The 13595-nt window shown below is 49.7% G+C and overlaps 1 protein-coding gene across 3 annotated transcripts in view; it reads right to left on the bottom strand.

Moving 5' to 3' along the window:
• DIP2B (disco interacting protein 2 homolog B) overlaps positions 1 to 13595 on the bottom strand; it is a 61719-nt gene that overhangs the window by 6588 nt on the left and 41536 nt on the right. For all 3 annotated transcript variants that reach the window (XM_064400941.1, XM_064400942.1, XM_064400943.1), the window contains 22 exons: positions 13350 to 13452; positions 12286 to 12350; positions 11699 to 11792; positions 10840 to 10959; positions 10131 to 10245; positions 9406 to 9545; positions 9065 to 9201; positions 8670 to 8750; positions 8414 to 8541; positions 7584 to 7698; positions 6405 to 6606; positions 5971 to 6080; positions 5773 to 5853; positions 5100 to 5223; positions 4655 to 4776; positions 3928 to 4039; positions 3378 to 3487; positions 2518 to 2648; positions 1831 to 1999; positions 720 to 890; positions 205 to 266; positions 19 to 76 (listed from right to left, as the gene is read on the bottom strand). In XM_064400941.1, the coding sequence (XP_064257011.1) occupies positions 19 to 76; positions 205 to 266; positions 720 to 890; positions 1831 to 1999; positions 2518 to 2648; positions 3378 to 3487; positions 3928 to 4039; positions 4655 to 4776; positions 5100 to 5223; positions 5773 to 5853; positions 5971 to 6080; positions 6405 to 6606; positions 7584 to 7698; positions 8414 to 8541; positions 8670 to 8750; positions 9065 to 9201; positions 9406 to 9545; positions 10131 to 10245; positions 10840 to 10959; positions 11699 to 11792; positions 12286 to 12350; positions 13350 to 13452 (2550 nt within the window). The remainder of the gene's footprint in view (positions 1 to 18; positions 77 to 204; positions 267 to 719; positions 891 to 1830; positions 2000 to 2517; positions 2649 to 3377; positions 3488 to 3927; positions 4040 to 4654; positions 4777 to 5099; positions 5224 to 5772; positions 5854 to 5970; positions 6081 to 6404; positions 6607 to 7583; positions 7699 to 8413; positions 8542 to 8669; positions 8751 to 9064; positions 9202 to 9405; positions 9546 to 10130; positions 10246 to 10839; positions 10960 to 11698; positions 11793 to 12285; positions 12351 to 13349; positions 13453 to 13595) is intronic.

Here is a 13595-nt window from a genome sequence, read left to right as displayed (position 1 = left end):
AAGGAGACATGGAATTACCTTCCCAGACTCAGAGAGCAGCAGGCTCTGTGGAGCTCCTCGTTCCACCAGACGGACTCTGAGTGTCAAGAAAAAGACATTGTCAGGGGGAAAAACAGAGCTGAAGTGTCTGGAGCAGTGTGAAAACTCAGCACCACTGCAGGGTTTTATACAGTTAATAAATTGGTTTAAGTGAACTTACAGTACCTGTCATGTCTCAAGGATTTCAGGTCTACATACACCGTGGTGGGATCTGGCCCCGATGTTCCCTGAGGAGTTAATATTTAAAAAATATTGATGTATTTAGAGCAGTCAGGGGAGCTTCTGCCTGAGCCCAAAAACATTTCCAAGGGCTTCTTGCAGCAGAATTCCTGCTCATATTCCCCCACTTTTGCACCCCTCAGTAAGCAGGTGACTTTCTGGAACACGGTGTGGGAAGGAGCCTTGGAGAGGGGAGACACCCCAAGCCCTCCCAGCCACCAGCCTGGAGCAACCAGGCACTGTTTATGTGGAAATAAACAGCTCAGATTCATGTTTTGAGCATCTGTGATACGATTTGGCAGCTGAAAATGAGAGAAGCTGCTTAAATCTTGTGCCAGCTGTTCTCTACAGGGCAGATGTTGGGCTTCAGAAATGTGCGCAGACGGGGAGCGTGGAACCCAACCCAGCCTGGCAGCTGGCACCTGCTGCCAGTGACACTGAGGAGCCCTGGGAAGCCTCACCTGCAAACAGATGGCCACGTTGACCCGTGAGCCAAAGGTGGTGCTCACAGCTCGGGACGACAGCCCGATGTCCTTGAAGAGCTTGGAGAAGGAGTGAGTGAGGGACACGCGCGGCCGCTCCTCTGCCACCACCACGCAGGTCCGGACACAGGACAGGTTAATGCCTCGGGCCTGCACACAAACACCAGGCAAAGGGCTGCAGGTGCTCATCTGGCTCCTCTCAACAAGTTATGTTTGCTTCTTAGCCCGTGAAATCACTCAGGAAATGCGGGACAAATTCAGTTCTTGTGTTCCGAGCTACTCTCCCTCTTTCTGATTTTGTTTGTGATTATAAATCGTGCCTGACCAGAGCCTGGAAATGCAGCCAGAGCAAGACATGGACTGACAGAGCTCCCTCTTCTGCCCCAGCTCTCAGCACAGCTGCTCAGCTGAGATTACACCTCTGAGTCACTGCTTATACAGATGGAAACCAAACCCAGGCAGAATAAAGTCATCCACTGGGGTTGCACGGACTCTTCAACAACACTGGCACCTGAATCCATTATTATTTCTATGGTGAATGCTGTGACCAGCACCAGGCAGGAGCTCCCACGTGCTGCTCACCTGGTGACACAGCCCAGGCACCTGCAGAGCTCTGTGCCAGCCAGAGAACAAGGCTGAGCCTTGACCTCACAGAGCAACAATCCAGGAAATCCCAGGGAAAAAACCACCTCAGGCATGGCATGGAGCTATTTTTTCCCTTCTCTCATCTCCAAGGAGAACACACCTCCATTGAGCAGCTCTCCTGACATGTGCTTTCCATCATGTGCTGGTCTGAGCTCCACTGCAGACTGTTACATAAGGAATCTGCTGCAGAGCAGCACTGGGATCCTCCCTGCTCAGGGCTGCCCTGACATTCCCTGGCAGGTGCTCCCTGCACTGCCAGAGCCCCTGCTCCTCCCCAGTCCTCTCCCCTCCCAGGGAGATTTGCTTTTGGAGATTTGATTTTGGAGCACCTCTGGCCTGGAGATCTGTGCAACAGGAAAATCTGTATTTAACAATCATATCACTTTGCTTTACTACCAGAGCTTCCTTAATTTATGTGACGTAACACTCAGGAAATGTTTCTTACCTTTAACATTTCAACTTGGTTTCCAAGTCCCTTTGTACACAGTTCCATGACTGAATAGGAACAGAAAGTGTCCCTTATTTTATACTGGCTGACAGTAGATAACCAGAGAAAAAGATTGGATTCCAGCTCCATAGGAGGAATTAAAATTGACTGATGTCCAGAATACACACTGTGAAGAACATTAAGGGAGAAAACATTTTAGTGAAGCTTGTAGTTATCTTTAAATTAATATTTACTGTATTTGCACATTACAGTCCTGCTAGTCCAAAGGCAGGTTGTGGGACTGCAGCTGAGGCAAACTGGAGCAGCAACATTTTAAAAATGCAACTGACTGTACAAGAATAACAATTTATCCACACACAAACACACACTGACAGTGAAGGAAGAGAACTGGCTCAACCCCACAGAGAACAAAACCTCCCTTACTGCAACATGTAATCAAGGAAGAAAGGGAAGAGAAACATTCTGAAGCCAGGAATATTTGGCAGCACAAACACACATAATCAAGATGGGATAACATCTTGCTAATCTACAGCAAAAGGGAACATGTTGTTGTCAGCTCCAAGATAAATTCCCCCCTTACTGTAAATTAAATCATTCTGTAATGTCAACACGTCTGTAATTACAGCCATTTCCAATTTCCAAGCAGCCAAGAGTTAATCTGCCCCTCTCCCCAGAAAGTCCTACCTGCAAAGGCACCAGAGCACAAATCCCAGCCCGCAGTAGGGGTCCAGACAAATGGCAATCTGCCGCGAGGAGTAGAGCTCACACTGGAGCTTGATGGCCCTGCACAGGCCACTGACTGCAGCGTGGGACATCTGCAACACAGGGGACACTGCTGGAGCCCAGGACACCGCCCAGGCCCCCCCAGGGACAGCAAAGGCAGTTCGTGGAGAGCTGGGGTGCAGGCAAGGCCATGGTTTGGTTCCTGAGCTTCCACAGCAGAGGCAGAGACTGCAGAGCTCTGACACCAACAGTGACACCAACAGCTGAACTTGCAGTGGTGTGAGTTCCACCTCAACATGAGCAAGAACTTTCCATGGGGGTGGCAGAGCACTGGAACAGCTGCCAAGGGTGGTTGTGGAGTCTTCCTCACTGGAGACATTCCAAACCCACCTGGACACATTCCTTTGTCACCTGCTCTGCGTGACCCTGCCTTGGACTGGGGGATCTCCAGAGGTCCCTCCCAACCCTGACTGTCCTGTGATTCCAACTCCAAACACAGGAGCCTTAACAACAGTCTAAGGCTTTCCTTTTTAGTTTCTTATCCTCTTTTTTCTGTCTCTTCTGCTCTTGGTGGAGCTCAGAGCTCTGCTGCTCTCCCAGGGCAGCTCTCCAAGGGGAGGCAGCAGCAGAATTTCTGACCCCACTGTGCAGACCTGTTTCCCTCCTCAGCAGAATTCAGGGAACTGAAGCCCACAGCTTTGTTAGAAGAAAATCAGGGTCTTTGTTTAAGCTAGAAGTTGGAGGTGGAGGTCAAGGGGAGGTGGCTCAGAGGGTCAGGCAATACAAGACACAAATGCCCATTTCCTAACTTGTCACTATACCTTTACTCCTGTGAGCATGCCTGTTGTGGAAACACTAAAATCTAGATATGCCAACATTTCGGGTGTGGGTGGCTTATAGATCTGGGCCAGCCTCTTCCTGGGCAAGTCATCTGTGCAAGAGAGAAACAAACGGGTTAATTTTGGTTACTTGACTGGTATTTCAAAGGAGAACACAACTTTCAAAACACCAGAGATGGAAGATAAAGCCTTCCACTAATTCTCTTTGCAGAAGAGACAGGCTAGTGTATGGCAAAACTCTTGCCAAAGCTTCCACATAGAAAATTATTTATTCTCAGGAAAAGGGAGAAAAGACCAACTTGTCCTTGTCTTAAGCAGATCAAAAGTTGTCTGCAGAAATCACTGTAATCATTTCCCATGCACAGCTCAATACAGAAGAGTTCTCAGTGAACAAGGGCACATTTTGGATAAGTTTTGTACATATTCTAACAAATTTTCAAGAGCCACTCAATGAAATGGGGGACAGTCCCCTTGGAAGTCACCAGTCACCCCTCCACAGGACTCCAAGGAGCCTCTGGGCCAGGGAGCTCACCTGTGTCAATGATGGTTGGCCAGGTTTTCACATCCACAGCACCAGCTGCCTCTCTGGACTTGAGCAGCCTCATCAAGGTCTGGGTTGTGAGGATGCAGGCGGCTTTGCTGACCTGCAAAGAGGAACACTCACTGAAACAAAGAGCCAAGAGCATGTCCCAGCAGCACTGCCACTGCAAGAGCTGATGTGCAGAGATTATTTTATCATCATCTACAGCCAGTTTCTTTCAGCAAACCTGAATTCCTTCCTCTGCCTTTTGCACACTCTGCTCTGCTTCCCCTTCACTAAACCCCCAGTGCAGCCCAGCCTGCAGAGACCCTGGCAGAACCTCTAGAGCAGGTGAGAAGGTGTCACAGCAAGATCCAGCTTTCTTCCCCATGCTGTGTCCTGGTTACTGGGCTTGGGAAGTGACTTAACTGCAGGATTTGGACTTCCTCAGCACTAAAGAGTGTCAAGGTGAAATTCTGGGTGGCAACACCATGCTGGTGCTCTCAGCACTCCATGTGTGAGGAGGGGGCTCTCTCTGGCATTTTCTGAAGGAGAACACTGTCCCTCAGCTCCAAGATGTGCCTCAACCCCTCTCACACAGACACCACGAGCTCGGTCAACTGTGCCACCCTGGAGCATGAGGCAGGAGCAGACAGTGTGACTGTGAGCAACCCAGCCCTGCTCCAGCCACAGTCCCTGTGACACAGGGGTCACCCCTGGAGCCCAGCCCGTCACTCACCTCCACGATCATCCTCACTGTGGGCAGTGTTGCCACCAGGCTCTGGGCGTGGGGCGGGCGCACGGTGACGGGGACACAGCCCGAGTACAGGCAGCCGTAGAAGGCCGTGATGAGCTCGATGCCTGCAAGGACACCACAGCTGCACTGGGGGACAGCAGGGCACTGCTGCTCCTCCCCTGGGGTTCCCACAGCTCAGGGGGGTGACATCAGCAGCCCAGCAGCAAGGGCAGCATAAGGGAGCTGGGAAAGCTTGGGACAGGGAATGGGGGAAGTAAAGGAACCACACAGGAAAGCATCTCCATCACAGAGGAAAAGAACATTAAATGACTCAAAAGTCAGTCAGGACACACCAGTGAGCACTCTCACAAGTACTGAGTGCCCTTCTCCAGATCCCAGTGAGATCCCAAAGCAAGGCCAGGCTGTTTCCCCAGTGGGACTCACTCACCAGGAGGATAAAGAAGCACCACATTGTCTCCTGCATTGAGATGGCCTTTGTCACACAGCACTGAGGCGATTCTCTCAGCCTTTTTGTGCAGCTGAAGGCAGGTGGCCGTGCACACAGTGGTTCCCTTGAAAGGACACAAAAATGCTCTAAACAGGGGCTGGCACAACACAAACTGGCTGCTCTGAGATCAACCCAAGCTTGCTGGCTAGCAGGAGGCTACAGCTAAGAGTTATCTCTACCTAAAGGCTGCTGGCGCCCAGTGAGCCACTCATCCACTACAGTACCAAAGGACAGAGATGGAGTTAGATCTGCTCTAGAAAATTCTACCTTCCAGGGAGTCAGTTCAGGTCTTCTTGCACCAGAACCTTGCCAGAATATACTCAACACCATTGATAGGGATGGTGGCACCAAGGGATACACCATTAACTGATACAGGAACCAGTGGGACCTACAAACACGCTCAGTTTTAAAATGAAGTGTCAAACCATGAGAGCCATTTGCTGCAGGGACCTAGAGGGTCAAAGGGTCAAGTTTGAAGTTACAAATCTATGGGCAAAATCTGATACAGAGGTTAAAGAGAGGCACTGCAGAGGGCAAAAGATTTTAGAGACTCTCTAACTGGCACTGGATAGCACATGGACCTTAAAACCCAACAACTCAGCACTGACTCTACCTTGGCATTCAGTAAAAGGAAGAGTGGGTGGTCAGGAGTCGCTTGAGCTCTCCACTGCAACACTTCTGTCAGGAACTGGTGCTGGAAGAGACAGGAAGAATTCAACACCAGCTTCTCCTTCAGTGCTCCCCACTGCTGCTCTGCACACAGGAGGGAAAACTCCTTCCCATTCTCCAGTTGTCACAAACACTGATTTACCTTTTTAACTAAATCATTGTCTTCTATTTGACCCAGATCTCTCCCAGAGGCTTGAGCGATTCTCTTCCCAGCAACCAGGTTCCCCACCATCACAGAGGCAGGGCCCACACCTGTGGAGAGACAGCAGCACTCTGGGAAAGAGCAAAGGTACAGAGAGTCCCTGCAGAGGATCTCCCTGCTCCTGGGAATGAGCCTCACTGCTGGAGTTCAGCAGGCACTGCTGGTCTCTATTCATCAGGAGGGAGAATCCCAGTGAGTTCAAAGGTGGGAATTAAAATTCCTGACTAACACATGCAAAGAGAAGCCTGGAGCACACCCCAGCCACGGGGCACAAGACAGGCCCTGGTCCCCAGCAGGTGGGACAGGGAGGAGCACATCACCCGGGCTCCTGGAGCCCCAGTTCAACACCACCAACCAAAAGGGCTTCAGGTTACCTGGCTGTTTCTGCCTGGGCTTTGGCAAGTTTGTCACACAAGTGTGCGGGCACATGAGGATGTTGCAGGGGTGCAGAGAGCCCTCCAGAAAGTGCTGTTTGGTTTGGGAGATGTGGATCCCTCCCAGTGGAGTTTTTGGCAATGTGTTGGCTGGCACCAGAGCAAGGCAGTAAACACCCACTTGGTGAATGCTGTCAATTGCCTAGAGAAAGGAGAGATGGTCACTGGCATTCCTGGCACTGCTGGACAGTCTGCTGATGCACTGACACACTGCAAGACAAATCCCTGGGCTTGTGAGTCAATCACTGACATCCCATGTGACCTCTGTGCCTCCAGTGAGTCCTGCAGTGAGCCTGAAGTGCTGGGTACATCCCCGCCTTTACAGCCCATTTCATAGACACCAAATCCATTTTTACATCTTTCATGACCAAAATCCCAAAATATCCACGCTTGATGATGAATCACACGATTCTGATCTCGGGATTGTCTCCATCTGTCTCCTCTGAACCATCACACTCTGTTCCCTCCTGCCCGCCTCAGCATTCAGGCATCTGATCCATTATTCAGAGCACCAGGTACTTCCCTGGTTTTCCACCCCAGCTTGCACACTTCACTCCCTGAATGCCATTCCTGGAATGACACACATGCAGTGCAGGCAGCTCTCAAAGGAAGTATTTGCTACTCATTCTTTTAGGACCACACTCATTCAGCTGTTCTGGCCTTTCCCTGCCCACTTGGTCCCTGCTGAAAATGCACCTCCAAAGAAAAGGGTGGCTTTAAAGCCAAAATCTGAGCTCCACATGATCCAGACTAAAAGCAGAGCTCCAAAGCCTGAGCACAGACCTGCTCTGCAGTTCAGAGAGGAGACTGCCAGAGCCCCTCTGTTCTCTGTGATTCATGGAATCCCAGACTGGTCAAGGAATTTCTTCCCAAAATTTAACTTAAATTCCTCCTCTTTCAGTTTGAAGCCATTCCCCTTGTCCAGTCACTCCAGTTCCCTCAGGACACAACAGAACAGCTTGGACACAGCTTGTGACCCTGCACAAACACCTTGTGCCAAGAGGGATGCAAAGCTTGTGGCAGCTCCATCCCTGGGCTCTCTCCATCCCTGGGCTCCCTCCATCAGTGGCCTCTGCTCTGCCCACACCCCAAAAGCTGCAGGATTTGCCCTGGCTGTACCTGCAGCACCCGACTCATCCACTGGAAACTGTCCTCCTCAGATGCATCTGGCCTCTGCTCTGCCACCACCACGATCCTCTCGTCGTAGAACACGGACACGGAGAACACAGCAATCCTAAGGAAAAGGGCAGAGCCACACTCCAGTGTCACTCCTCACAAACAGGAGGCCAAGGAGAGATTAAAGACAGGACTTGTTCACAGAATTCACACTTGTTAAAACAACCATGGGGCAAAAGCAAGAGAAAAAGCATCAGACAATTAACACTGAGTCAAAAGGAAAGACTGGGGAGTATTTAAGGGGTTAATTCCACTTTCTGATGGAATTTCCATATGGCATAGTCCCCTGTTCTCCCAACCTGCTGTCACATTCTTGTTCCAACTTCCGGCAAAGCCCAAATGAAAGAAGATTTAAAGGCACCTACAGGATGGTTTAAAATCTCTCAGTAAGTCTTGGAGATATGAGCTTCAGCCCTGCCTGAAGATCTAGAAAATTATATCCACAACTGCTAAATAAAACTCAAATTAATGAAACTCTTCCTTGCTGCACCAGCCAGCAGCTAAGGACTGCAACTCTGCAGAGACAGAGAATTAATTTCTCCATGTGGCTGACTTATCTTGTTACTTGATTGCTTTCCCTGAAGCACAGACTTGATGAAAAGCCAGGCTGGACAGTGGGAAAAAGATCTGTGTTGGGCAGGATCAGGGCAATTACTACCTACATCAAAAATATGTTTGCTTTAACTGAGCTACCAAAGAGAAATCCAAGAAAGTACTAAAGCTTGTGCTTTGCTTTATTACATGCAGCAGGTGATGGGGTTTCTTGTGCTGACCTTCCTCTGTAAACTGTTTTTATTGACTCCACAGCCAGTCCAGTGGCCACGATGTCATCGGCGTTGTGCCTTCTCCCGCTCACGGTCAGCAACCCGTCCATTTTCCCAACCACAAACACCAAACTGCCCTGCGAGACAAGAAGGCAACAGTGAGGAACTCACAGCGAGCTCTTCTCACACATCCCCCCTCCCCAAAAGGTTTTCTTTGAAATGCTGAAGGGCCAGAGCAGTGCAGGCTCTGAGCTGCCTCACGTACAGGTCCAACAAATCCCAGCAAGCCGGAGCGCACGAAGGGCACTTCCCCCACTGGAGAGCCAGAGGAGTTCACAGGGATCACCTGCAACACAAGGGAGGACATTGGAGGCCTGAGGAGAGAAAAACCTTCCCAAACCACCCCAAAATTATGGAGAAAAACCACCCCAAGAATTGCACTTAAATGGAGTGAAGGGAAGAGGAGAAGGGCAGGGAACCCTTGGTACAGCCAGGGTGGGAGATGTGTATGGAGGGGATTCTGAGTATCTCTAACTGCAAGGAGATTTCCAGTGCATGTTTATAAAAACCATTAACACTTCAGTTACAAACCCAAGGGGTTGTACAACACCAGTTTTACACAGAAAATGGGGTAGGAAAGATGCATTCTGCTAGACATACCTCGAAAGTATTCTTTGTCACCCCTGCCAGCCCATAGTACATCATTCCTCCTGCTCTGGAGCTCACACAGATTTCACCAATCTCGTCTGTTTTACAGAGCTGGGGTGGCCCATCTGGTTTCACTATACACATCATGCCTAGGACAAATCAGGCTTTATTAAAAGCAGCTCCCAAATTTTGCCCTGTGTGAGAACTGACACGTTTAATCGTGACAGAAATGACTGAGTCTGGCACTGCCCCACCTCTCCCACACCAAGACTGACACGGGAGACAACACTGACCCATTCTGCTCCTAAAACATCCCCAAAAACATCTCACATCAGCCTCCTGTCTGTTTTTACCTCCTGGCATCACATGCCCAACATCCTGGACAGTGAGAGCAGAGTTTTTATCCTCAGTGTTGACTCGAATCACACCGAAACTCAGCCCGTTCATGGACAGGATGGCTCTGCCTGGCAGAGGGGCCCCGGGGACTCCAGGCCTGGGAAGGAGACAAAATGAATAAATACTCTCAATCAGGCACCCAGGCTTGGTGTTAGAGATGTTAGATCTCTCAGATGGAAATGGCACAGCAACAGAAATAGGTGCATTCAGTGTCTCTGCTTTGCATAACCATTTCAGACTGTGATGGCAGTAAGGATCTCCACGAAAATTTTCAATCCCTAAGGAATTGTGTTCCTGGGCACTGCAGCTCCTCTGCCAGCTCCTTATCTCACCCCATGGCAAACTCCAGCTCCCAGGCCACAGGACTGCAGGGCTGTTTGTTACAGAAGGCAGCAATGGAAAGAAACAGAGTATGGGAATGTCCAAATGATCTCAAATCTCATCTCAGATTCAGAACACCTCCCAGGCTGTGGAAATCAGGAGGAGCAAAAAGCAGCTCAGGCACTGCTGAGCTGTCACACACCTCAGAAATCACCTGCATCTCAGGAGGGAGGTTTAAAGCTCAGCAACTTGAGTACCTGAGCACACAGAGTAAATGTCAGAGGAGTTCATTACATGCTTAAATCAACTCTGACCAACCCAAGTGTGAAGAAAGCCCAGGCTGGATGACTCAATCTGTTACCTCCGGATTGCAACGGTCATCGCTTCGGGGGAGGTGGCACAGGGACAAATGGCCTCTGGTTTGAGCCCATGGCTCTGAAACAAGCTCAGGAAGGCATCACAGGAGGAAACAGACCCTGGGAAGAAAGAGAAGATGCACTAGGACTTCACAGATATTGATTTCATGCCCATCTACAGGAAGGGTCAGGAGGAGGATTTGGGAAACTCCAGGAGGAAGCAGCCTCAAGTTGTGCTGGGGAGGTTTAGGTTGGACATGAAGGAAAATCTCCTCACTCCAAGGATGGTCAGGCATTGGAACAAGCCCAGACTGGACATTCACACATTGGATTCTGCCCAGAGCAGTGGTGGAATCACAATCCCTGGAGGGATTTAAAGGATGTGTGGACGTGGCACTTGGGGACAGGGTTTAGTGGTGAACTTGGTGCTAGGTGAAGGGCTGGATTCGATGGTCTTAAAGGTCTTTTCCAGCCTGAACAATTCTCTGATTTTATAAACACTGCCTGCAATCCAACTCTCCCTTTTCCTGCTTTGCAGGATCTCTCACAACCCAAAAGATGGCAACACAAAAACCTCGAAACACCCTTGTCCTGTGCCCAAGCAGCAGGAGGCAGAGCTCTGCCCCAAAGGAGAGCTCCAAGGGAGCTGATCCTGATGCCAGGGGCTGCAGGGAGAGGCCTGGGCAGGGCTGGGGCAGGGCTGGGGACACTCACAGGGGTTGGCGCCGTCGGTGACGATCAGCATCCGCAGGGAGCTCAGGCTCACATCTCTTTGGTCCCTGTGGGCCATCATGGCCCAGTGCAAGTCTCGACACTTCACCAGAGCAACTTTTGCTGCAACCAACACAAAAAACACCAGCTCAGGACAAATCAAAGCTTCCCAAGGGTTATTTGCATAGAACTCACAAGGTCTGAGACCCCCCCCAAATGAGGGAATTCTCACCTAAGCAAGGAAGCCTTAAATAGGTGAGACTGCAGTAACAGCAAAGCCAACACACAATGGCATCTGCTGTGGCACTGCCACCACCCGAGCCAGGGTCTGTCATCACCACAGCTCCTCCTCCAAAGGCCATAAATCATCATCACCCTCTGAAAGCCCTCAGGGAGGCCAGTGACCAGGGGCTCCTGCTGCACTCTACCATTTCCTTGGTTTCATAAAAGAAACTGGCTCCAAGTCACAAGATCCCCATCGTGTTCCCCACCACTGACATGGCATTAGGACTTTGTGCACAGAAATAAATGGCAAAGTCCCCTGTCCTCCCAAGCTGTCATATTCCTGTTCCAACCTCTGGCAAGTCACCAATGCAAGGAGTTTTACAAGTATCCACATGACTGGGGGCTTAAAATCTCCCACTGAGTTACAGACATGAGCTCCAGCCCTGCCTGAGGATCTAGAAAATCTATCTAACACTGCAAAATAAAAATCAACTACATTTGGACATTAGTGAAACTCCTGGCCCTTGAGATTTGTCATGGAAATGCCTGAAGGGTTTAAGGCATTTGAGATTTTAGTGCTCATCACTCTTGGATCCTGAGAACTCCAAGCTGAAGTTGTGGATCCCCCCTGAGTTACCTTTGTGGGCGTGAACCCTCTGCACCCATGAGAGAGGACAGGTTTTCATCACAGAATAGGGCACGCTGATAGTGTGCAGCTTGTTCATTACATTCTGAAAAACAGGAAAAGGATTGTTAGGAAAGGGATCCCAAACCTTTCATTGAGTTATTAGAAATAAGAGTCACCCTCAGTGCCCATCAACTTCCACCCCATCATGAGCTCACGGAGGTTTAGTCAGGATGATTCTGTTGTTCCCCCAGAGAACTGGAGGTTTGCCAGGGAGGGAAATGGTTTTTTAACAAGTAATGTTCCCAGCTATGGACTCAAATGCTACTGTTATCACAGAATCATGGAATTCTGGAATGGGTTGGGTTGGGAGGGATCTTAAAGCTCATCCAGTGCCACCCCTGACATGAGCAGGGACACCTTCCACTATCCCAGGGTGCTTCAAGCCCCATCCAACCTGGCGTTGGACACTTCCAGGGATCTCAGCTTCTCTGGGCACCCTTTGCCACGGCCTCCCCACCCTCACAGGGAAGAAATTTTTCCTAATATCCCACCTAATCACTAATCTCTCATTACAGAGAGCTCTGGAAGCAACTCACCGTTAGAATGCCATGCCACAGCCCTGCATCCTTCTTAAAATCCAACACATTCACTATCGTTTCACCTGGGGAAAAAAAAAGGTGAAGCTGTCAAGTGCAACGTGCCAGCAGAGCTGTGCCCATCATTTATGCTGGAATGTGCACAAGGATGAACATCCCTGATCTGTCAGCCCTGCTCCAGGGGCAGCCCAGGGCCCTGTTTGATTACACGTGTTGCTGATCACAGCTCCCTGCCATGCAAATAACAACTGCACGTCCATTCCTGAGCAGGAACACGTCCAGAAAGCTGCAAGGAAATCACATTTGGAAATGCAGCAGCCAGCTGGAAATCACATTCCAGCCTGAGGTGTCCATCAGCAGGACAGGAAGGGTCTGAAGCTCGCTGTGCACGAGCAGGGGAGGGAAGGGCAGCCAGAGAACATCACTGGAGCCCTGACTCTCAGCAGTGATGGGAGCTCAAGTGATGGATTCTAAAGGCAAACTTTGCATTTTAAAGCTCTGTGACCTACAGCTCTATAAATAGTTTCACTCATGGATGTAGGGATTAGCTTGATTTACAAGGCACATCAGGATAACCATAAGCTACAGCAAAACTCTCTGGAATACCACCAGCACCTTCCAACCTCCATTTCTGGGTTCCCCAAAAACCTCACAGGACCAGAAGAGCCCCAGCCCCAGAAACTTTGGTATTTACACACTACCAGCAATGAAAGACATTTCAGTGGGCCATCAGTGCAGTGAGAGGGGACTCCAGCTTGGTGAAAAATGCTCCATTTTTCATTCATTTGTTCCTCTTTTGGTTCATCAGAACAGACTCAGTAACTTCATAGAAATTATATAAATCCCCCTTTTTATTCCTCTTCATCATGGCAGTGAAAATGATGCCATTTTAGATGGAAAAACATCACAGCTAATTTTCACTTTTTTGGAGGGAGAATTGATCTGCGATTTCAAATTTTATTTATTTTTGGAAGTAAATACTGGTTACTCAGAGACAGATGTTGAAGATATGAGAGGCAACCACTTAATGTTGCCAACCTGTGATGTTGTGTGCCCTCACCCACCTTCAGAGTAGTTGCAGGCCTGAGACAAGGCTTGGCAGTGAGCCAGCATGGCCACACGGGACACGGTGACACCCATGACACTGCCCTCCTTGCTGGTCTTGTACTGCAAGGAGAGAAGTTAAAGCAAGGTAAGGAACAGAGGAATTAAGGAAGTTAAATCACAGAATCCACCTGAAAATGAAGTTTTCTCTCTGTGTGAAAGCTTAGACCCGAGGAGATGGTTATTGTGGTGGCACACATGGAAAA

The sequence above is a fragment of the Passer domesticus genome, chromosome 31, assembly GCF_036417665.1.
Source record: "Passer domesticus isolate bPasDom1 chromosome 31, bPasDom1.hap1, whole genome shotgun sequence".
NCBI classification, from domain to species: domain Eukaryota; kingdom Metazoa; phylum Chordata; class Aves; order Passeriformes; family Passeridae; genus Passer; species Passer domesticus.
This window is presented reverse-complemented; position numbering and strand designations above follow the sequence as displayed.